A 23,848-nucleotide genomic window follows, 5' to 3' on the forward strand; every position below is an offset into this window, starting at 1 on the left:
GTCTATTGCCAAGCATTTGCATTTTGGTCACATGATCATGGGATGCTGCAATGGTCATAAGTGTGGGAAATGATCATAAGTCACTTTTTTTCTGTGCCATTTGTAACTTTGAACTGTCACTAAATGAACTGTTGTAAGTGAAGGACTAACCCTAACCCTATATATACCACTTGCCAAGTGATTGAATTTTGATTTTTTGACTGCAAAGGTTGTAATTGCAGGGTCTGGTCATAAGGTCTTTCCAGCACATGGCATATAAGGGATGCTTGATCAGGGTCCACAGGATGGTCTGGGAGGCTGCGCATCCTCTCACCACCTCTTTTTCCTCTTACCTTCTGGGAGGGGGCTTTGGGGTATCCAAGGCAGGACATCTAGAGTCAGTCAGAGTTTTGTTCCATATAGCATCAACCTTGTGAACTCACAAGTTTCCTCTTTCCTCTATATATTCAAAATGGACAGTGATTAATATATATATAGGTATATATGTGTATGTATGGGTGCAGGCATATATTTATGTACATATATAGCATGTGTATATGTATGTCATGTATGTGTACACTTTTGAGAGCAGGCAACAGAATTTCATTTTTAATGTGTGCCAGTGTGCCCACAGTAAAAAATGACAATAAAGGTTATCTACCTACTTACCTACCTACCTACCTACCTACCTACCTACCTACCTACCTACCTACCTACCTACCTACCTACCTATCTATCTATCTATCTATCTATCTATCTATCTATCTATCTATCTATCTTCTTGTGTCATGTATCTCTATCGTCTATCATTTGTCTGTCTGTCTGTCTGTCTCAAGCCATTTTTTCAGTTGAATGGTCATTAAACAAAGGGTTATAAGTCGAGGACTATCTGTTCTGGAGAAATGGGATGGTTCTCTTGGCCAGGCTCCAGCATTTTTGCCTCAATGTAATCTTCATCCTGCAGATTTTTCCATAGCTCAAAGTTGTCTTCAGTTGTTATCAGCCTGCTTTAAGGCTCAGTGGATGGTGGGCTGCTTCACAATAAAGCTGCTATCCAGCTGAACTGAAAGTTCAGGTTTGAAGATGCTCCTAGATCTGCCACAGCAGATGAATCTCATTGGGCGCTGCAGCACCTGTTGCTCAGCCTGTCACCATGCCAAGGATCAGCCAAAAGAACACTGAGAGCTCTTTCTCTCTCTCCTTGGAAAAAGGAGCCTCTCTGCCTGTCAGTGCAGATTTGCCCAAATCAGGCAGGGCAGATAGTTTACTTGTCATTTATGGACACTTTTCTTTTCCAGGATGGCAATTTTATCTTTCTTGGGTTTTTTGTTCGTTTTGTTTTGCTGGCTGGCTGGCCAACAGCCAAGGAGTCTCTCCAGTTATTCTTCAGTCATGTTTTCTGGTTCTCTGATTCACCTGAGCACCTGATATTGAGCATAGCTAGCCAATTCATAGTGCATTTTGATAGGTTTTCTTTTTTTTATGGATATTTAGATTCACCTGTCATCAGCCCTCTATCCCTAGTTGGACATTTAGACAAGAGAAGGTTAGTAGTCCTGGAGCAAAATTTATACTTCTATATTAGATTCCAGGAGAAGCCCACAGAGTTTGCATACAATTTATTCCATACATACAAAATTTGATGGCTTGCTATCCTTAGAGTCACCTGAATTCAGAGTTTATACAGATAAGGACACAGGGGCTGCCACAAAGAAGAGAGAGTCCAGCTATTCTCCAGAGCACCTGAAGGCAGGACAAGAAGCAATGGATGAAATTCCCTGACAGAACAATAAACCAGAGGAACGACTTGTCTCCAGAGGTTGTGGATGTTCCATAACTGGAGGCTTTTAAGAAGAGATTGTACAGCCATTTGTCTGAAATTGTATAGGGTCTCCTGCTTGAGCAGGGGGTTGAACTAGAAGACCTCCTTTCCAACTCTCTTATTCTGGTTGAAAATGGCCTCTACAGCTCTCAGAAAGCTAAGGTCCAACTCTCAGTGCTAACAACCAGATGACTGCAAATAATATAAACCCTTCCATTCCCCACTATCAGTTAGAACTGAAGAAGCTTCCTGGGTGAGAAGAGAAATGCTTTCAAAAAGAAAAAGAAAAAAACCAAGAAAATCCAATTGTCTTTTGGAACAGCACCTCAGGACAACCATGTTGGAGAATCTCTTGATGACAGTTGATTAACAGTGTTCAGTTGTGGGTCCCACACTTTCAGACTTAGTCTGAACTGAATCTAGCTGAACTAGAAACAGGGCCCTTGGAGGAAAGAGTGTGGGATCTGAGTGTGGAAGGCTATTATGACAGCATTCTTGGGTTACTGAAAGTGTTAAGCAAAAAACCTCTTCTGTCCCTCATTAAATGCAGGCTATGCCATCACCTTCTGACATTCCAGAGGGTTGGATTAATCAAAGAGAGACCCAACCTACAACTAAGGAGAAATTTCCTGACAGAACAATTAATCAGGGGAACAGCTTGTCTTCAGAAGTTGTGGGTCCTCCATCACTGGAGGCTTTTAAGAAGAGATTGTCCAGAATGATATGGGGTCTTTGGCATAAGCAGGAGGTTGGACTAGAAGACCTCCAAGGTACCTTCCAACTCTGTTATTCTGTGTCTGGTTGAATGTTAGGAAAACCACCACAACAGAGAAGAAGCTTGACAGTGGGACCAACGACTGCACAAGGATTCAGGTTTTCATCCATAGAGATGTTCAAGCAGAGGCTTGAGAGTTGTCTGTCAGGAATGCTTTTAATTTAGATTTCTGCCCAAGGTATGGGGTTGGATATCATAGTCCCAGTGGCCTTTTCCAGTTGCAATTTTTTGTCAACCTGTTCGTTGTGATTGCAATCTGCCCTATAGCTACTTCTTTCTGATACATCTCACGCTCCCTGTCTGTTTTTCTCTCTGTAGCAAGACGGATTCTGGATCTACTCTGAGTACTGTAATAACCACTTGGATGCATGCATGGAGCTTTCCAAACTAATGAAAGACGGCAGATACCAGCACTTCTTCGAAGCTTGCCGTCTCTTGCAGCAGATGATTGACATTGCCATAGATGGTTTCCTGTTGACCCCTGTCCAGAAGATCTGCAAGTATCCTCTGCAGCTTGCAGAACTGCTCAAGTACACTGCACAGGATCACAGGTAGGTGTGTGTAGGAGGTGGGGTTGGATTCAGGGCTGGGAGCAGCAGCAAAGCAGGGAGATCTTCTGGGACTGTTGGAGATGGATCCTTTTAGTTTAAGCCATTTCTTTCCAAAACATGACTCTGGGATTTTCATTGCTAAGCGTGAGCTACTACCATAAAATAGAATTGGAATGGAAAGACAAATGACAGTCAACATCCACAATAGAGAAAGTGTTTGTAGGCATGGACTACGCCAGTAGTTCTTGACCTGTGTCTGTTTGGTCAGCAACTATTCAAAGTTATGATGGTGCTGAGCGAATGGTGGGTGATTAATTTATATTTCAAAATTCAGCCTCCATTTGGGTAGGTAGTTGTTTGTGAGCAGAGAAATCTCCCCTCAGAGAAATCAGCAGGTGAGTCTCTTGTTTTCCCACCCACTAGCAATCATTTTTCTCTTCTGGCCATCTAAATTTACTCTATAAGATGCCATCTGGGTGGAAAGCCAGACTTCTGGTCCTTGAAACAAGGAGTTAGCATGGCACTGGTTGGCCCAGAGCCTCGTTCTCCCATGAAATCATTAAGGAAAAGCTACGGTTCCCCTCCAGTGAACCGTTCCATAGGATTAATCCATCGGCCCCAGCAGTCGTCCCTGGCCATTTCTCATCTGCCGTCGGGCTTCTGTCTGCAAAACCTTATTTTGTTAATGAGTGGATGGCAAGGGAGGGGAAAGCAGGGAGAGGGATACAGCTCCATTCATAAGCGACCTCTAAAAATTAAAAAGAAAACTTAAAGTGAGGGGATGCAACCGGGACAGGGAGCATAACTGAAAAGAGGGATGCTGAAAGCAGAGGTTGTCTTCCTTAGTTGAAGACCCTACCCAATGTAGGATGGGAGATGGCTTGGTTTACGAAAGGCAGTTGTTGGGCGATGTGTCTGTGTGCATGTGTGTGTGAGAGAGAGAGAGAGAGAGCGCGCTGAAGATCAGCTGATTAGATTGTCCTCTGTTCTTTGCCCCAATCGGCAGTCCGGGCTGACTGGAACAGCTTCCCTCGAAAAGTTGTGGGAGCTCCATCACTGGAGACTGGACAGCCACTTGTCTGGAATGGAATAGAGTCTCCTGCTTAAGCAAGCAGTTGGACTAGAAGAGCTCCAAGCAGGGGTGAAATGCTACTATTCAGGCTGGTTCGTCCAAACCGGTAGTAAAAAATGCTACCGTTTGCCCGAACTGCTAGTAAAAAAATGCTTAATAAAGTAAAAAAAAGGTTCTGACGACCAGCTGTGCTGCGCGATGGTAGGAACTTTTTTTTGCTTTTTTTAAAGCATTTGGGGTCCATTTTTGCTCCCAGGAGGCTTCCCTGAGACCTGCTAGGCGAAAAACAGGTGGTGGGTGCGAAGGAAGGAAGGAAGGAAGGAAGGAAGGAAGGAAGGAAGGAAGGAAGGAAGGAAGGAAGGAAGGAAGGAAGGAAGGAAGGAGGAGGAAAAAGGAGTGGGAGGTGAAAAGAGGGGAAAAGGAGGGAGGACCACAAACCTGGCACTTGATGCAGCTTCAGAGGATGCCTTGAAAGAGCACAGCAATCCAGAGCTGGAAGGTACCTGGGGATCATCTAGTCCAACCCCCTGCTCAAGCAAATATAGGCATGTGTGCTTTTGCCAGCCACTCACACAGAACCATCCCTTCTTCCTCCCCACCCCCAACCCTAACCAGTTGACAAAGCTGGAAAGGTTAGACAATTTTGCTGTTCAAGAATCTGAACTACTAACTTCCAAGGGAAATTAACAGGAATGAAGAATAGAAAGGAATTCACGATGGGCTGGTCTTAGATCTCTTGTGGGCGCACAGGGACTCATGACTGATGATGCTTTGACCCCAAGCTCAGGCTCAGCTTGGTTAGCTTCTATAGGATCTGCATTCATTTTATTCCCAAAAATTCACTTGACTGGCCCCAAGTAATTCAGCAATAGTAATCCCACTATAGCTGAGAGTAGATTTCGACTCAGATCTACCACTCATGTTCCCTAACCTTAACCACTCCATCAGCTTGATGGTTTGATTTTGGGGAGGGGGGTGACTTTCTGTGTTATATGACTATAGAAACTGTGATTTGTAACCCCAACTTGAGCTGTACGAAGCCAGTCACCGACTTCTGCTGGTTATGATCTCTGCTACATCTTATCTTTCAGTCTCTGTGTGTTTAGTTTAGTTTCCTTTATTTGTATGCCGCCCTTTTCCCTGGGGGGACTCAGGGCGGCTCACAATTCAAAAAGGGGGGGGGAGACAAACAGTAGACAATACAACATGTTAAAAAAAGAGCACAACAGTCACACAGTTCGGGTGGGGCTACAATCTTAACCCCAGGCCAGCCGGGACAGCCAGATCTTTAAAGCGGCGTGGAAGGACTGGAGGGTGGTGAGGGTCCGAATCTCCACGGGGAGTTCGTTCCAAAGGGTCGGAACAGCCACCGAGAAGGCTCTCCTCCGGGTAGTTGCCAGTCTGCACTGGCTGGAAGATGGAATTCGGAGGAGGCCTAATCGATGCGATCGTATCGGTCTAGTGGAGGTAATTGGCAGTAGGCGGTCTCTCAAGTACCCAGGCCCACTACCATGAAGGGCTTTATAGGTGATAAGTAGCACCTTGAAGCGCACCCGGAGATCAACAGGTAGCCAGTGCAGCTCGCAGAGGATAGGTGTTACGTGGGTGAAGCGAGGTGCACCCACAATCGCTTGCGCGGCCGCATTCTGGACTAGCTGAAGTCGCTGAATGCTCTTCAAGGGCAGCCCCATGTAGAGCACATTGCAGTATTCCAGCCTAGAGGTCACAAGGGCACGAGTGTGTTTGGTAGTTGCCCTGTCATCCTTCTTCCTTCCTTCTCCCATTTAAAAAAAACCATACATTTGATTTGTCTGTGGAATTGCTCAGTGATCCAGGTCATGGTTATCCCGAAGGAGCTTTTTCCAAAGGCAACTAGAATTTCTTTGGTTTTATTTTTCTGAAAACGCTTCTAAAAAATTGAAGAAGCTACTTGGATGAGAAGCGAAACATTTTTAAAAACAGCAAAAACAACAACCAGAAAGTCCAGTTGGGTTTTGGAAAAGCATCTTTGGGATATAAATTTTATAAGTCTATTATATATACTTATATTTTATAACTTTTAAAGAGAACATTAAAAATTAACACCCACTAATATAGAAGAAAGAAAACAAAGCAGAAAGAAAAGACCAAAGTGCGGAGTGGGGGGAACAAGAAAGAAGAATGGTTCTAGTTCAGATGGTATCAATCTTGTGCCTTTTCTTCCTTTGCTCCTTCTACTCAGGGCTTCTGTGGGCACTTTGGGTGGGGGCAACCCAGCCAGAAATAACAAAGGAGTTTCTTGGCAGGCGCTGATTGATGTGGCATTTTTCTGACATAATGCTGAGTGGGAACACAGCAGGTGTTTGTGGGAGGCCCACAGCCAACCTCCTGTTAAAATGAGCAGCTCTTTGAATGTGGAAACGTAAGAGGCCCCCTCTGCCCAGCTTCCCCCCTTGGGCCTCTGTCAGAAATGCTGAGGTGTTTGTCAAAGTTGTGAGAGGAGTAATGGCTCAGTATCCAACCCATCTCAGAGAGGCCGTGTTTGGAAACTGCTTGGAACTCCCACATCTCTTCCTAGTAACTTGCTCAGTTATTTACTAGTGACTAAAGAGAAATTTCCTCATGGTGAGAAAAATCAACCAGTGGAATGCCTTGTTTTCAGAAGTTGTGGGTGCCCCATCACTGGAGGCTCTCAAAAGGAGACTGGACAGCCATTTGTCTGAAATGGTATAGGATTTCCTGCCTGAGCAAGGGGTTGAACTAGATGACCTCTAAGGTCCCTTCCAACTCTGCTACTCCATGTTATTCTATGTTAGTTTTCATTTTGGGTCTGATGAATTTGCTTTCAGAGCAGCTCTGGCGATAGGTTCTTGGGTAGTATAGTCTTGTCTTTTGACAGGCAGGTCAAATTGATGTATATGTGAATGACTTCTCCATTGTGCAATCATTGTCCATCAATTTGCATTCGCCTTGGCTTTCTGGCTTCCTTTTGAACCCCAAGGAAAAATGTCAGGATGAAAGCAATCCCATAAACCTCTTTTAGACTGAGAAACATGGGCAGTTGAGAAGGAAGAATGAGCCATAGAAAATAATTCACCTTCAGGAGAGCAGTAACACAAGCTCAAAATTACCACCAGAATGAATTTGAAATCCCTTCTCAGGGGCCATGAGAGTAAGGTAGAGAAAACAGGCTGTTGCAGAGAAGAGAGCAAGACAGAATTCAGCAGAATGTTGGTGGTGTAGGGCAATGTTTTCCAAGTTGATCCATGACTAATTGCCACATGGATTTCACAACATTAAGCTAGACCTGCTATCTGAGGTCAGTAAAGAAGTCTGGTGTAATTTAAATCAGGCTGTTCTATTGAACTCCGATGTGAGGGGATACGTGACTGAAGATGTTCTCCAAAGATCACCTCTAGACTGTGGTCTTCTCCCAAAGAAACCTGATCAGCCTTTCCAAGGGGTCTCCAGATTTGTGGGTATCAACTCTCATCACACCTTGAAACTAAATCATACAATGATTGACAAAGGAAGCAACCATGCTCAGCCTCCCAAAGAGAAGGATTAGGGGAGACCTGATAACCGTCTTCCAGCACTTGAGGGCCACAAAGAAGAAGAGGTTGACCTATTCTCCAAAGCATGTGAGGGCAGGACAAGGAGCAATGGGTGGAAGCTCATCAGAGGGAGATGCCAACATTATGCCCTGATTTAATAATAAATTATGATGCCCCCAAGGAGGCAACTAGGTTTGTTCGTTCTCTCTCTCTCCCTCCCCCCCCTCTCGCTCTGAAATCAATGGTATAGTCTTGCAATGGAAAATACAGCACAAGGTAGAAATCAATACAATTGACTCCAACACTTCTTTAATTTTTGTTTTGCAAAAGATTGATCCTTGCTCCCCCTGGCAGGACTCGCACTCACACTTGTGCCCACACAGACACACCCAGGCCATTGAATAAGTATTCATAAACACATTCTAGAGTTTAATTACCTGCAGAAGATTCTGTTATGAGAAAAAACATCGTGATGGGATCCAGTCCAAAGAAAGTAGATTAACGTTAACTTCTTTGCACTTTGCACTTTCTTAAAAGACGTCTTCCCTTATGATTTTTTGTGTTGTATCCAATCTGAATCGGTCACCAGGATCAAAAGTTTATTCTTCTAAGCTTTCACATCCTTGGGAAACTTCTCTCTCTCCAGAGTCTGTGCACTGGGCTGTTCTATGCTATGTATTTATATGGGGCCTAGTTGTGGGTAACTTGTTAATTAGGGTGTTGATGGCCCACTATTATGTCCTTAGATATTGTTTCTTTGTGGCTTCTAAGTATCAGATAAGCTAGATAAATCAGCACTCCTATTGACTGACAAGCGACCTCAGACATCAATCATTTCTCTTGCCTCAATTCGCAATGGGAATCCCTTTAGTGTTTCTCCTGGTGGGCTTTTCGAGGTTTTGCTGCCTTTGAGGTTGCAATAGATTCTCTTGCTGTTTGGGGCCTGTGTGTTTATGGCTTTCCACTTCTCTTGTAGACTCCCTGGCTGTCAACACTTCCTGTTATAAAAAGGCTTAGGGCAATACGAGTACAGAAAGCTAAGGGATTTATTTCACCCTAGAGAAGGGATTGCATAATTAAAGCCCGGACATATGTCTGCAGATTGTTGATGATTTTGAAACAAAATAATACTACACTTACACATATGAGAAGGTCACCAAATTTTTCTTTTCTGTTGAAGAAATTCATTAAATGTCATCTGATTAAAGCAGGAATGCTGGAAAAACTTGTAGGATCATTATAACATAATTCCACAACCATAAAGGAGCTTGTTGTAGCCCATCTGAATTGAGTTTGGGATTGTCTGAAAGTTCTTCAGGACCCTTAGCTAAGTTGCTACTTCACTTAGCCACCATTGCATGATTCATTTAAGAAACCATAGCTAAGGATTCTTTAGCAGGACAAACCATTGTAGTCTTTGCTGGCTCTGGTGAGAACGTTCTCAACTGGAATTCAGGGGCCCATACTTCTGTGTGAAGATCATTTGCCAATCATATGGGATGAAGAAAGGACCACAGATCAGGGAAAGTGTGCAAGCTTCTAATGAAAACGAAGTAGAGCATAAAATAATGGAGTCAGAAGAGATCTTGGAGGTCTTTTAGTCCAATCTCCTGCTTGAGCAGGAGACCCCATACCATTCTAGTCCAATCTCTTTTTGAAAGCCTTCAGTGATAGAGCACCCAGAACTACTGAAGTCAAGCTGTTCCACTGGTTGATTGCTGTCACTGTTAGGAAATTTCTACTTGGTTCTAGGTTGCTTCTCTCCTTGGTTAGTTTCCTTCTTTGTTTCTTGTCTTGCCATTTAGTGCTTTGGACAATAGTTTGACCCCCTTGTCTTTGTAGGAGCCCCTCAAATATTGGAACATGCTATCATGTCAGCCGTAGTCCTTCTTTTCATTAGAATACCCATACCCAATTCCTGTAACCATTCTTCATATGTTTAGTCTCCAGCCCCCTAATCATTCTTGTTGTATCAGGTTTGATTTTATAATTAAGGGCTAGGTAGCTAAAATTCTTTGGGGGACACTAAAGAACCACTGCCTACTTAGGCATAGATGGTTTGATCCAATTTTCCATGTGCATTTCGTCATGTTCCCAGGTGACATCTCCATTGTTCCATCGCTTCTGTGATTTTATAGGCTCTTCCCCCACCCCTTTTTTCTTCCCAGTGATTACCGGTATGTGGCCGCTGCGCTTGCTGTCATGAGGAACGTGACCCAGCAGATCAACGAACGGAAGAGGAGACTGGAGAACATAGACAAGATCGCTCAGTGGCAGGCATCCGTCCTGGATTGGGAGGTAGGCGGTCCTCCTTCCAATATTTCACTTCTGCCTGTGGCTCAGTTCAAGACTTCAGCGCAGATCAGACTTTCCTTTCCTGACAGCTGACCTCTGGGGATGTGTGCTTGATTGATATAGGCAATTTATGCCCTGCATTTTCATTAGGGAATGGCTTCCCCACTCTCCCCAAGTTGTGTTGCTTTGATGTCTGCATTGTAGACATTTTAGGGAGGGCCATTGCTCATTAGGAAACTCAGGGGTTTCTTTAGCTCAAGGCCTCCCTTCCCCGTTGAGTCCACCGTGATTAAGTTAACTTGGGCAGATGCATGTGAAACTCCTGCAATGCGCTGATGTTTAATGAGCCTCATCTTTGGTTAGTTACAGCTACCACAGTTAAAATGCTTAGGGTTCTTTCCCTGTTTCCTTCCTTGGACTTTCACGTGTATTTATCTAAATTGTCGTTGCACTTAGAGCCTCCTTTTTCCCAGGAATTAAATGCTGTAGAGGAGAGATCTCTTCCTGCTTTTACTCCTACAACACTCCCACGAAGACAGATGAACCGAGAAGCTGTATCTGGTCAGCTGTCTTAGTCATAACACTATTAATAACTGTTTCTCAGGAGGTGAAGCTAAGAATTGGACTTCAGTGATTTACTTGGTTTTTATTGGGCTTTGGTTGAGAGCATCTTTTCAGAAGCCTGTGTTTACAGCTTGTGTACCATGGTCTTTTATTATTATTACAGGTAGTCCTCAAATTACAACAGTTCATTTAGTGACTGTTCAAAGTTACATCATTGAAAAAAGGACTTATGACCATTTTTCACACTTGCGTCCGTTGCAGCCTCCCCATATCATGCAGTCAAAATTCAGACAAGTGGCAACTGACTCACATTTATGATGTGGTTGTCGTGTCCTGGGTCATGTGATCCCTTTTTGCAACCTTCTAACAAGCAAAGTCAATGGGGAAGCCAGATTCACTTAACAAACATGTAACTAACTTAACAACTGCTGTGATTCACTTAACAGCTGTGGCAGGAATGGGGCAAAGCTTACTTAACAAATGTCTCGCTTAGCAAGATAAAGTTTGGGCTCAGTTGTGGTTGTAAGTCAAGAACTACCTGTACTATGGTACACTGCACAGCCAGCCCGATGTTTAGACTAGATTTGACATTTTTGGTCCACCTATCGAGTCCTTCCGAAGGACCCAGGATAGGCAGGTGTTCTTCTTTCATGGTGTCAAAGGTCTCATCATCGCAGGATGTAAGCTGTTCTGACTCAAGCTGCCTTTTGCAATTGACAACTGGTGAGTTTGTCAAGGCTGGTGCTATTCAAATGGTGCTCCAGATATTTTGAGATTGCACCCAAGGCACCTATGACTATTGAGGATATTAGTAGTAGTAGTAGTAGTAGTAGTAGTAGTAGTAGTAGGAGGAGGAGGAGGAGGAGGAGGAGGAGGAGGAGGAGGAGGAGGAGGAGGAGGAATATAAAATGAAAATAAAAAGTAGTGGGACAAGAGAAGAGAAAAAAAGGGGGAAAAAGAATAAGAGGAGACAGAAAGCATTGACTTCCAATATTTTTCAGTGCAGTAAAATAAAAATAATTACAGCCTCAATCTTTTTACTTAATAACTACTAGCTATTTTTTATAACAAGCTAGTGAGTGAACATTTCATTTTTAAGTACAAAATACAGAAAGGGTTTTGTAGAGACAAAACTTTTCTTTTCTCTACTTAAAGCGGTTAATGTTGCTCTTTCTGCTCCTTTTCCTATCAATTCTTCCTTTGTGGGCTGGGTGTCCCTCTGCTGATAGCATCATCTGACCTAAGCCTGCTTCACAGAAGCTACATTTGTGGACGTGTGACTTGAACCACTCATGTCTTGATCTTCATGGTGATGAATTAACTTGATTTCTACATTACTCTTCTCTCATTGCAATTAAGACAATTAGCCATTTATAACTTAGGACACAAATCTTATCTTGGTCTACTAACATGTTGAGATGTGATCTCTATGCTCTTCTCTGGATACACCTAATTTGAGCAATTTCTCTATATTTAAAAAAAGAAACTCTCTTAATGTTATTCTGTTTTAACCAAGTCATTAGCTGAAAATTTTGCAGGCGCATGTCTAGTGTTTGAAACATCCTTGCCTCTTGTGAACCATACCCGAAGTACCGTATTTTTCAGAGTATAAGACGCATCAAGATTTTGAAGAGGCAAATTTAAAAAAAGGTTTTTGCAGTCTGCAGCCCTCCCAAAAATGGCCCATTTTTCGCAAAAACGGGTCTGTTTTTTGTCAAAAAAGGGCCATGCATAGCCTTTAGGAGGCTTATAGAGGGATCATGGGGGCTGGCGGGGGGCAAAAACAAGCAAAAATATTTCTCTCATTTCTGCCCTCCCCAGCCCCTAGGAGCACTCTGGAAGCCTCCTAAAAGCTATGCATAGCCATTTTGATGAAGGGGGCAGAGTTTCAGGAGGCCAAAAATGCTGTATTCAGTGTATAATAAGACGCACCCAGATTTTCACCCTCTTTTTTGAGGGAAATTATACTCTGAAAAATACGGTATTTATTCCAAAGATTATTGGAAGTCCACTTCTTTCTATCCAGGACATGGCATATAAGCGCTGCTTGACCAGAGTCTGCAGGATTGTGTGGGATGGAATGGGACAAATAGCCACGGCCAACTTGCTGTAGGACAACCCAACATATTTTATATGTTTTAATTTTTGTCATTCACTTTTTATTTTGTCCTCCTTTGGCATCCTTTCTTTAAAGGATTCTATTCCACTATTTCTTTGGTATTAGTGTAACTTTGTTGCGCAGTGAGTTGGCTGTGGCGAGTTGTTCACAGCAAGTTGGCTGTGGGGAGTTGTCCATTGTGGGTTGGCCAGGGTGAATTGTCATAGACCTCATCTGGGATGCTACACATCTTCTTCATGACTGGTTTTCTTTGTTACCTTCTGGGAGTGGTTTCAGGGTATCCAAAGCAGAGCCATTAGATTCTGGAATACCTTTGTACCATAGAGTATCCACCCTTTTAACTCCCAAGACTCTTTTTCCCCCTATGTATTCAAAATGGACTGTGGTGTGTGGGGGGGGGGGTGTTGGGGGGGGGGTGTACAGCATATGTGTATGTGTGTGCATGTGTGACTTGAGAGTAGGCATCAGAATTTCATTTATAATATATGCTTATGTATAGACAGAAAAAAAATGCAATAAACATTATCTTATCTTATTTTAGTCCAGAGTGGACTGTCTATCTTTTTGTGACTTAAAAACAAATCCTGTAAAGGTTAAAAGAGGGTAAACTCATATTTAAAAAACACTGAGTAAAATCACAATCATTATTCTCACGATCCAATTCCCAACACATTTTTACTTAAAGCTAGTGTAGTAAATGGCTTAATGAATATATCAGAGCTATGCTTTAGTCAGGCAAAATTAACTGTCTCATTTCCAGAGAGATGAAATGGCCTTTGTTTTATTTCTTGTTGCACTTCTAATATGTATGTAATACCACATGTTTATCAGGCTTTGATCAGCCAGGAATCTAATACAACTTCTCTCACAAATTGTAGAATATTCTTATGTTTATTTCTTATTCTTATTTCCAATGTATGCATTCTTGAAATAATTTTTTAAAGGTAAAACTTTATTCTTTAATATTTTCTTTCAGATATTCCTTATTTCAAAAGAGCAGTGACTTTGTTGTTCATGTTCTACACATAATTAAAACTAATATGAAATAAATATTTTATTTGGATATTTGTTAGTTGTTAGTTAGTTGCCACCTAATTGGCATATGTTAATTATTTAATTTAAATTAAAAGATGTGATTGGTGGGGATTGGTGGGAGGAACTGAAATTGGCAGGAGGGGGAGTTTCGGCAGGAGAGGGGGGCATGATTAACTTGCTTTTCTTTCTGTTCTTACTCCTTTGCATGTTTTAATGCAAATAAGGAATTCTTTTCTTAATGGAGATTAACTAAGTGTCTTGGTTGTTGTCTTTTTAGAGCCTTGTTGATTCTTTAATATTCACCAGAGCATCATATATGGATATATAACTTGAGAACAAATGGAGAAGGACAGGACTAGTTATGTCAAATTAATTATGGATTATTACTTCATTAAAGGAACAGCACTAGAAACAAGATAGTCAGGGAACTGTTTGCAGGGAACTAATGTAAGATAAGAACAAAACAGAACAAATCAACAGAGTTGGAAGGGACCTTAGAGGTCTTACTTTGGAGGCGTCTACTGTTTAGTAGATGTTTTAGTAGTAGATGTTTCATATGTTTTAGTAGTAAATTTCCTTGTTAGGAAGTTTCTCCTTAGCTCTATGTATTGCTTCTCTCCCACTTTCCATCCATTGATTCTTATCTTGCCTTCTGCTGCTTTGGGAAATAGGTTAACCTAATATAGAACAGAGAATATTAGTTGGAAGGGTCCTTGCAAGTTCTCCAGTCCAACCCCCTGCACAAGCAGGTGACCCTATACCATTTTAGATAAATGGTTGTCCAGTCTCTTCTTAAAAGCCTCCAACTTCTGGAGGCGAGCTTTCCACTTGTTAAATGTTCTTACTGTCAAGAAATTTCTCCTCAGTTCTTGATTGCTTCTCTCCTTGATTAGTTTCCATCCATTGCACCTTGTCTTGCCTTCTGAGTGCTTTGGAGAATAAGTTGTCCCTCTCTTCTTTGTGGCAGGTTCTCAAATATTGGATCACTGCTATCATGTCACCCCTAGTCTTTCTTTTCACTAGACTAGACATACCCAATTTCCGCAACCTTTCTTCATATTTTTTAGCCTTCAGGCCCCTAACCATCCTTCTTGCTCTTCTCTGAATTCTTTCCAAAGTCTCAATGTCTTTTTTTTTAAATAATACAATAGAAAAACCTCTTAACTTTATATCATCTTAGGGTAAGAAAAGAATAGCACCAAGATATTTAGTATTCATGAGAAGATGGAAAGTTGCAAGTTGACCTTTGAGCTGGATCGATAACTATTTTAGTTCCGTCATTATTAATACTGTGAGAGGTAGGTTTTTAGAGCTATGGCGCCCATCCAACTATGCAGAGGTGTCCCCACCCCACTTTCTCCTGCCTTACTTAACAATTCAAAGCTACCAATCTCTGGGAGAAAAAGAAGCAGCTGCATTATGGAAATGAGTGGAGATGAGATTAACCAGAATTCACCATTGAAACAGGAATATAATTATAACAATATAATTTTGCTCTGGAATTTTAGGGCATAATTAGCTGTACAGGTGCAGCTTCCAAGAAATGTTCAGTTGCTAGTGGAAATAAGTAATTTTCTGTTGGGATGAACCAACTGACAGAAGCTGCCTTTGAAATGGATTGGGGCAACCCAGTCAGGGAAGTTGCCTCTTTCCAATGGCAGTTCTGTCTTTTTAGGAAATTGTGTGTTGGGCCCCAAACCAAGAATGGCCCATGGCAGTTCTTCCAATCCGACGTCTTTATTGTTTCAGACTCACAGACAAAATCTCACTAGACAGAGGAGTCCACTATCTGCATCTACAATGTACTTTATGGGCTATTATGTAGGGACTGTCTTTTCCCTCTTTCTCTCACACATGATTACTGGACTGAGTTGCCTCTTGTTCCTTTGAAATAAATCCCCTTCCTCCTGGGAATCCCCCTCAAAACACTTATGACTTCACCTCCTGGAATCCCTCAGCCACCATGGGTGGGCTTCAACTCCCAGAATTCCACAGTCACCATCTGTCATGTCCCAAACCAGGAACCATCTTTCCAAGCTGAGTTATTTATTGTTTTCACCCCTGTAGACCAAATCTTTCTAGCGAGGACTCTACTTTCTGCATGTACAGAAATACTCTGGGAATTAATAGGGAGGGACTGTCTTCACCCTCTCTCTCACATACAGGTGGTCTCTCGGCTGAGTTGTCTCTTCCTCCTCTGGAATCAATGCCCTCCCTGGTGGGAATCCTTACTACATTCTATTGTGTTGAGTTTCAATATGAAAGCATCTACTGTCCTGTTACATCTTTCTACATAAAAGATATGTCCATAATCTCTTTAGAATTATCTTCTTATAGTCCATTCTTCTCCTGTTTGCTCGGTAGCAGGATGACCCTAAACCTTCTGGGCAAAGACAGACTTTTCATAGAATAAAAAATTGAAAGAAAACTGAAACGGAAGCCGTTCCCCTCTCCTCTGCCCCCTTGTTGAGAAGCCAGTTTTCCCTATTTTTATCTCTGACTTCCATTCCACCCCATTGTGTTGCTGATGCTCCACATCTGGACAAATTCTGGGGTTACCATAACCCAATTATGCCCACCCAAACTCACCGCTCTTTGGCTGTGAATATGTTCAAAATCTGAAGTCAGAACAAGACACGAAACCTCTTTGTATGGAGAGAGGGAGGCCTTGGAGATCAAGATGGCCCGAGTCACCTGCAGGTTTGAGAACTACATTTTCAGCTGGGATATCCAGATAGGGTCTGGTTCCTAAGACAGGAATGGGAACCCAGCTCTGACTTTTATCTTCCCTTAGCCTTATTGAGTATTTAACAGGCAAAAGGGAGAAAGGCCTAAAAGAAAGACCTTCAGGTTCAAAAAAAAATTGCTGGTAGGTTTGGTTGGAACTCTCCCAGCAAGGGCAAGAGAATGGATGCCTTAGGACAGAACAGTTCTCTGTTATTCTGTTATCAGCACAACCAGTGCCATGGAGATATGTATGTACTGTGTGTATGTATGTATTTATTTATTTATTATTTTGTTTTTCCCATTCACAAAAATATATCGGTTCTCACAGGCTAGAAATTTAAAATAATATCAAAGCTACAAACGCAACCTGCGTGCAGAGCATCAGTTCCACCATATGGTGGAATGTTGACTCTTGGTTCTAAGGCTGGAAAAGCAAACAACAATGATGCCCAGTGCTGTGTGCCCCTAGTGGTTTGGGGTGCTCCCCCCTAATTGGTCCATTGCCAGAGTTGAAGTTGAATCTAACCAACGTTTGCAGTAGAAATAAATGCAGTCTTACTAAGGCATTATCAAGTGATACTAAAACTTCATTCTTGCTCTTGATTCTATCCCTCTGTTAATGCAGATGTGCGTCTTCTCATCTAGAGTAGCATTTCTCAATGTTGGCAACTTCTATGTGCTCCCCTCTCAGCATTCTAGAAGTCTAGCTCCATGTATCTTAAAGTTGCCAAGGTTGGCACATCCCTTGATGAATTGGCTTGTCTGAAAGAAACACAAAGATACATTACAAGCTTATTTTCCTAGCCACTTCTTATGTTCATTTTCATTGTTGAGTCTTCTTGGTAAGAAAGACACTGAGATATCTTTCCGCTGGCTATTGTTCCTTTCTTCTGATTAGCACATCTAATTAGTATGACATGACCCCTCTGTATTACATCCTAATTCACTTCTATATTCTCATTCTCTAAGTGGTTTTTTGGCATGTCCTGGTATTATCAGATTCTAGGGAAATGACTAACTGTACAGAAATGTAATTGGTGCTGTCCCTTTAAATTGCTTCTGTCTCCCACTTCTTTCAGTTATTTGTGACGCCCCTAATGAAAACCTCTGTGCTGTTAATTATGTAACATACGGGAGAGCAATGCCGCATCATTAAATCCAGAGGTCAGTGTGAATAAAAATGTGATACACGCAGCCAACATCCTGTTTTTCAACGTTCAGGCAGCGTGATAAGATAGGACCCCCCAGAGTGGTGGGGAAAGGGGGGCGGGGGGAAAGCCTTGCTCCCCTCCCCAACCTACTGCCAGAAGCAGTATGAAAAAGAGAGGGGTCATTGCTCCATCCCTCTTCTTTTCATTCTGCTCTTTCTGTCAATCTGGTAATCAGCTGCTCATTAGCGCACAAGAGCCCCAGTGATGCTTTGCAGAATAATACAACCCAAAGCAAGGCTGCCTGGTTCCAAGCAACCTGGCCCCTCTGGGGAGGAGGAACAGCAGCTTTGGGGGTGTTTTTTTGCACAAGCAGTTTGGTCATCTGTGAGACTTATTTGGAAAATCCACTCTTATGGAGTTCTTTTTCCCCTCATCTGGATCATTATCTGAGGCTGTAGAGGTGAGGAAGACTTATTTCCACTGCTTAAATCCTGCAAGAAAAATTAGGGGTTTGTGATCAAGAGAAAGGCCTTAGAGATGATTGTGTAGTCATTGAATTATAAGATTATAATTATAATTAGGAGACCTTGGAGGGCTTCTATTTCAATCTCCTGTCCAAGGCAGAAGCCCTTAAACTGTCCCAGACTATAAGGGAAGGAGTGGAAGAGCCTGGGGCAGAGTTAAAATTGGATTAGCCTAGAATCCCTACAGTGTTACAAGTGGACTAAGACCACCACCACACCTTGAATTCCATGGACCCTTATCAAGCTCCAAACAGGTGCTGACCACCAGATGAGAAGATTATTCCTGTGGGTAGGTTTTTAGCAATAAATCAGTTTAATTCAATGGGGACCTGGTCTTTTGCATCTGACATGGACAATCTTGAAAACCATCAATGATGGTATCAAGTATCCACAACTGCAGGAAACAAGCTGTTCCATTGATTCTCACTGTCAATGATTACGATAGATGAGTTTGGTTGGAAGGTCACTTTCAAGAGGGCCATTTAAAAGGTGGAGGTTTAGCATAAAGGCCGAGCCAAACAGAAGCCTGCAAAGTTTGATTTTGATCCTCTGAGCAACAGGTGAGAAAGCATCCATTATCTTCAGGTTGGAAGGGGAACATTTAGGCTTTGCATAGACGAGGTAGTTGTTAGGGCCCCATCTAGCATTGAGGCCCCCTCCCAGGACTACAGAAGCATTTGAATTCATCAACATTAGATCAGTAGCAGATGTTTCCTGTTCAGTTCAGTGATCTGGGTTTTGTGTCTCATTGGGAGCAAATAAGAATTTATTATCAGCAGGGTAATATAGTTAAATTGGATTAACACTGCCATAGTGTCCGGCTTGAGTGGATTGTGATCACTAGGAGGCTTGAAGGGGGACAGTTGTCCTCAGCAAAGTTGTTGCTCTTTAGAGCCTCTTTGAAGTTGATCTCTGAGTCTTTCCTTTGATGTCCAAGAAAGAGATTGCTTCAAGGAGGGTGAGCCTTGCTCTTAAGAAACAGGTGTCCCATCTGAAACTGGGCAAGATTTAGATGCATTTGTTTAAGGGCTACAGGTGATTCATTGCCCCTGAGATAACTTGTTATTTTAACAAGGCAAGCCACTAGTATAGAAAATTAGAGCAAACACCACTCCCTTCTAACACTGATTATGTTAGCTAGTTTGATAATGAAACATTTGCAAGAAAACAACCAAGCTCAGAGGGCACCAAGGACTCCACAGCATTGGACTGTTGTTTACCAAGCATTGCAGATATGCCAATTTCTTCCTCCATCACAATGAAATGCCCGAAGTAAAGATTATACCATTTTCTTCTGTGTATTCTTGTTTTTTTCTCTAGCAGTTATCCCCGAGGGCCACACGCATCTACTTGGCACTGCATTGGAGAAAGTTATTCTTAGATATAGACATTTGCATATTCATCACTGCTGTGGAGTCAGTGGGATTTTGCCATTCACTACCACTAATAATAATCTTTAACTGCGTCACTATCACAGTAGCATTCTCAGGTTTCCTTTATGGTAGCATTTGAAAGAATCCAGGACTTTCTAAATGCTGCTTCCCCAGGGAAATAAGGAGATTTTACATAGCATCTGATATCTGGGTCAAGGAGATAAAGTACTGGGTATTTTAGCAGCTAAATTGGTTGTTCTTGGAGATGAACTCTGGATGGGGATGGACTGGGTCTCTTGGCAGCTTTTGATTCCAAGGACCATGGCTGCTTCTGGAGCAGCTTCAGAGACTGAGAGGCGAGATCTCTGTTTTGCAGTGTTTTTCATCCTCCTTCATGGCTAATTCCAGTGAATGTCAGTGTGGGAGAAGAAGAAGGTCCAACCTTAGACCATCTTCTGCTCTGTGTGGTTCCTCAGTATTTGGGTCTCTCTTTGCTCTTCTTTAACCTGAAAGTTTTGGGTGAGATCATTTGGCAGAATGGGATGCAGCACCATTAGCATCTTCATGAGGCACACTTGCACATCTCCACCCCTGATCAGCTGTGTGCACATGCGCCTACTATTCACATGCCCCCCTTGCACTGTGCCAGGTCATCAAGGTGGAAAGGTTAGAGACCACTGGTCTAGAGGATGTGGGAATCAAGACGGGAGGAACTGGCTCCAACTCAATGCTAGCTTGATGGATTGACTTGGTTTTTTTTGGTCTCCCTTGATTCTGAGAGATTCAATGGGAGATCACTCCCCTGAACTTGGTCGGCAATTTAGGGTCCTCATGGATTCACTACTCTTGCTGAAGAAATAGGTAGCTGTTGTGACTCAGCAGATGTCTGCTGTGAGTCTTTTCGGGATACAAGATTCATTATGCAGCTGGGGCTGGTTAGAGGCAAGTTTGGAGATAAAAGGACGGATGCCGCCACGCCCTAGTCACAGGAGTCAACGTTCCTTCGTGCGTTCCTTGATCCTTGATCGTGGTTTCTTTGCTGTACACTTGGAAAAGTGGTTTGATTTCTGTAACCCTGATTTGTAGAGACTTTGGAAGAAGGGCTTTGCTTTCATTTGATTCACCTTGTATTGAAGTAAGAAAGGTTTGTGTTTCAGTCCGTTATCTTCTGGCAGAGACTTTAATTAGTTTATTTTTGGGCTCGAAGCCAGTTTGAATTGAGAACTGATAAAGAAAGTTCCTTTTAAGTTTATTTGTCTTGCAGTTTGTTAAGAGCCGTGAAGGGGGGACAGAACAGGTAGCCATCCTAGCTAGGTGGACCTTTACACAGATCTACCTTGTGCACCACTTGTGCTCATTTCTGGATAGGGAGGCCTTGTTCATTGTCACTCATGCCTTGATGCTTCCTAGGTGCATTACTGAAATATGCTCTACCTGGGGCTGGCCTTGAAGACTATCCGAAATTACTATTGGGCCAGAATGCAGCAGCTTGCACAGTGCTGAGAGCCCCTCAGTTTGCTGCTGTTGAATTGTACTGGCTACCAGTTTAACCCATAGGCTTTGGAATTAGGTAAGGCTGGAGCTCAGTGACTGTGATATTTTTTTATCTATTGGGAAGTATTAATTTAGACCTAAGAGTTGGTTTTTTGTTTTTATTTATTTAGGTATTTTTTTTGTATTAACTTTGTTTTTTAATGTTCTTATTACTGCTGCTGTGAGCTGCCCAGAGTTACAGCACATAAGATGAGCAGTTCTCTAAGTCTCTTAAATAAATGGACAATCCAGGTTCTTCTTCCTCCTGCTTGTCCTTAAATGAACTCTGGTTATCTCTAGCTTCTGAGACACTGCATGAGAGTCCTTTTTTAAAAGATACTGAAAAACAAGCACTGGGGATTGGAATGTCCCCTTCTTTTAAGGGTTCAGCAGAGCTGCATTTAATTCACACAATTGTGAATTAAAACTGTCTTGGAAGTCAAATAAATTATCTCTGGTGTGAATTTGGTACCTATATGAAGTCAGCTCAAAGGATATGATGGAACCAGAAGACAAAGTGAGATCCAATTATAAGAAACTACAGAGTTATGACAGAGCTTTTCAGCACCTTGGACAGATCATTATGGTAGAGTTGTCTTGGCAACATAATCTGCCTTCTGAAGGCTCCCTTATTCCACTTTTGGAAGATTTAACCATGTCTATGACCACTCATAAAGTAGAAGATGATCTTTAGAGGCTTTCTAACTTTGAGAAATGTGTTAAAGTCAGATCCTTACTAGACTTGAATGATCCTTACTAGACATCAGTTCTCTAGATGATTTTATTTTATTTTTATTAAATTTATATCCTGCCCATCTGACTAACAGCAACTCTGTTACTTTCCCCCCTAGTATCCTCAGGGTCATAAACAGGGTCAAGGTTAGACAATGTGGTAGTCAGATTACATCTGGACAATGACCATAATTGGACCATAAAAGGAGCCATGGTAGTGCAGTGTTAGAATATAGTATTTCAGGCTGACTCTGCATTCCACTGTCAGCAGTTTGATTCTGACCAGCTCAAGGTTAACTTAGCCTTTCATCCTTCCAAGCTCCTAGGAAATGCTGACTCTGTAAACAGCTTAGAGAGGGCTATAAAAAACTATGAAGTGGTATATAGGTCTTAAGTGCCATTGCTATAATCAGGTTTGGTTTCATTGATGGCTCCTATGGCTTGCTAAATCCTAAATTGGGATGATGCATGCATGACTGCTATATTCATAAAGTAGGTTATACCCCATACAGATAAATATTATTATAGTATTATGGTGGCTTGATTTAAACAACTTTAAAAAATAAGTACAGTCACCTCCTACTCATAATACTGTGAAACAAACCAATTTTAACCTAGTTTAGTAGATGGCATCAGCCCAATCATTCTGCATGTTTTGGGGAAATGAAACATCTGATGTAAAAATTCATTACAGTGAATGCAGATGTCATGATTTGCATGTAATAACCTCAATGTCTTGTACCTGCTTCATTTGGGGAAAGTTTGTGGGAGTGTGATACACATGGTACTTATTTACAGTGTGTGTGTGTGTGTGTGTGCATGTGCGTATTGAAACAGGGATCTACCACACTAGATGGGACCTGAGAGGCATATTTTGCCAAGAGACAGTCCAACACATAGTGGCAGGTGTAAGATGCAGGCATACCTTGGACAGCACAATCAAGTAGCTAGCATTATGGACGGGAATATCAACACAATGTATGGACTAGACTCTGTCTGAGTCTGGATGGGAGACCCTACAGGAGGTGGTGGAGAATAAGAGGGCTATGATCCTGATGAACAGGCAGGTACTGTCAATCAAAGATCATCATGGTAGTAGACAAAGACCTGAAGCCAGCAGTGGTGATAGCAGGGTCAAGTGACAGCAATATCAGGAAGAAGAATTTATTTATTTGTTTGTTTGTTTGTTTATTATCAAAATTTATATGCCGCCCAATCCCGAAGGACTCCGGGCAGCTTACAAAAAAAAAAGAGAAAAAAAGGAGGGAAAAAAAGACAGTTTAAAATCACAACACCACATACATTCATTCTAATGGGGGCTGGACCTCAACAATGAGGTCAACAGCCCCAGGCCTGCCGGAACAGCCAGGTTTTAACAGCTTTCCTGAAGGCCATGAGAGTTGGTATGGTCCGGATCTCTGGGGGTAGCTGATTCCAAAGAATTGGAGCAGCGACAGAGAAGGCTCTCCTCCGGGGGCCCACCAGCCGACACTGTCTGACTGACGGCATCTGAAGGAGGCCCAATTTGTGGGATCTTACTAGCCGCTGGGAGGTATGTGGCAGTAGGCGGTCATGAAGGTACGCTGGCCCTAAGCCATGTAGGGCTTTAAAGGTAATAACCAACACCTTGAATTGCGTCCGGAGACCAATTGGTAGCCAGTGCAGCTCGAGGAGGACAGGTGTAACGTGGGTGTACCTCGGTGCACCTAATATCGCTTGCACGGCCACATTCTGGACTAGCTGCAGTCTCCGAACGCTTTTCAAGGGTAGCCCCATGTAGAGCGCGTTGCAATAATCCAGTCTTGAGGTGACAAGGGCGTGAGTAACCGTTTGAAGTGCCTCCCGATCCAAATAGGGCCGCAATTGGTGTACCAGACAAATCTGGGCAAAGGCCCCCCTGGTCACAGCCAATAGATGATGTTCCAGTTTCAGCTGCAAATCCAGGAGGACCCCCAAATTGCGGACCCTCTCTGAGGGGCAATAATAATTAAATTAAAAGTGGGCACATGTTCTCTCACATTCATACACTCATACACCCAACAAACTAGCTAAAAAATGCCCGC

The 23,848-nt window shown here is 42.5% G+C and overlaps 1 protein-coding gene across 5 annotated transcripts in view; it reads left to right on the plus strand.

Moving 5' to 3' along the window:
• ARHGEF9 (Cdc42 guanine nucleotide exchange factor 9) overlaps positions 1-23,848 on the plus strand; it is a 334,089-nt gene that overhangs the window by 273,375 nt on the left and 36,866 nt on the right. For all 5 annotated transcript variants that reach the window (XM_087728130.1, XM_087728131.1, XM_087728134.1 and 2 more), the window contains 2 exons: positions 2,895-3,127; positions 9,901-10,030. In XM_087728130.1, the coding sequence (XP_087584256.1) occupies positions 2,895-3,127; positions 9,901-10,030 (363 nt within the window). The remainder of the gene's footprint in view (positions 1-2,894; positions 3,128-9,900; positions 10,031-23,848) is intronic.

This window comes from Thamnophis sirtalis, unplaced genomic scaffold (genome assembly GCF_051295495.1).
Source record: "Thamnophis sirtalis isolate CommonGarterSnake01/CBP01778 unplaced genomic scaffold, rThaSir2_p1.2 scaffold_13, whole genome shotgun sequence".
In the NCBI taxonomy this organism is placed as follows: domain Eukaryota; kingdom Metazoa; phylum Chordata; class Lepidosauria; order Squamata; family Natricidae; genus Thamnophis; species Thamnophis sirtalis.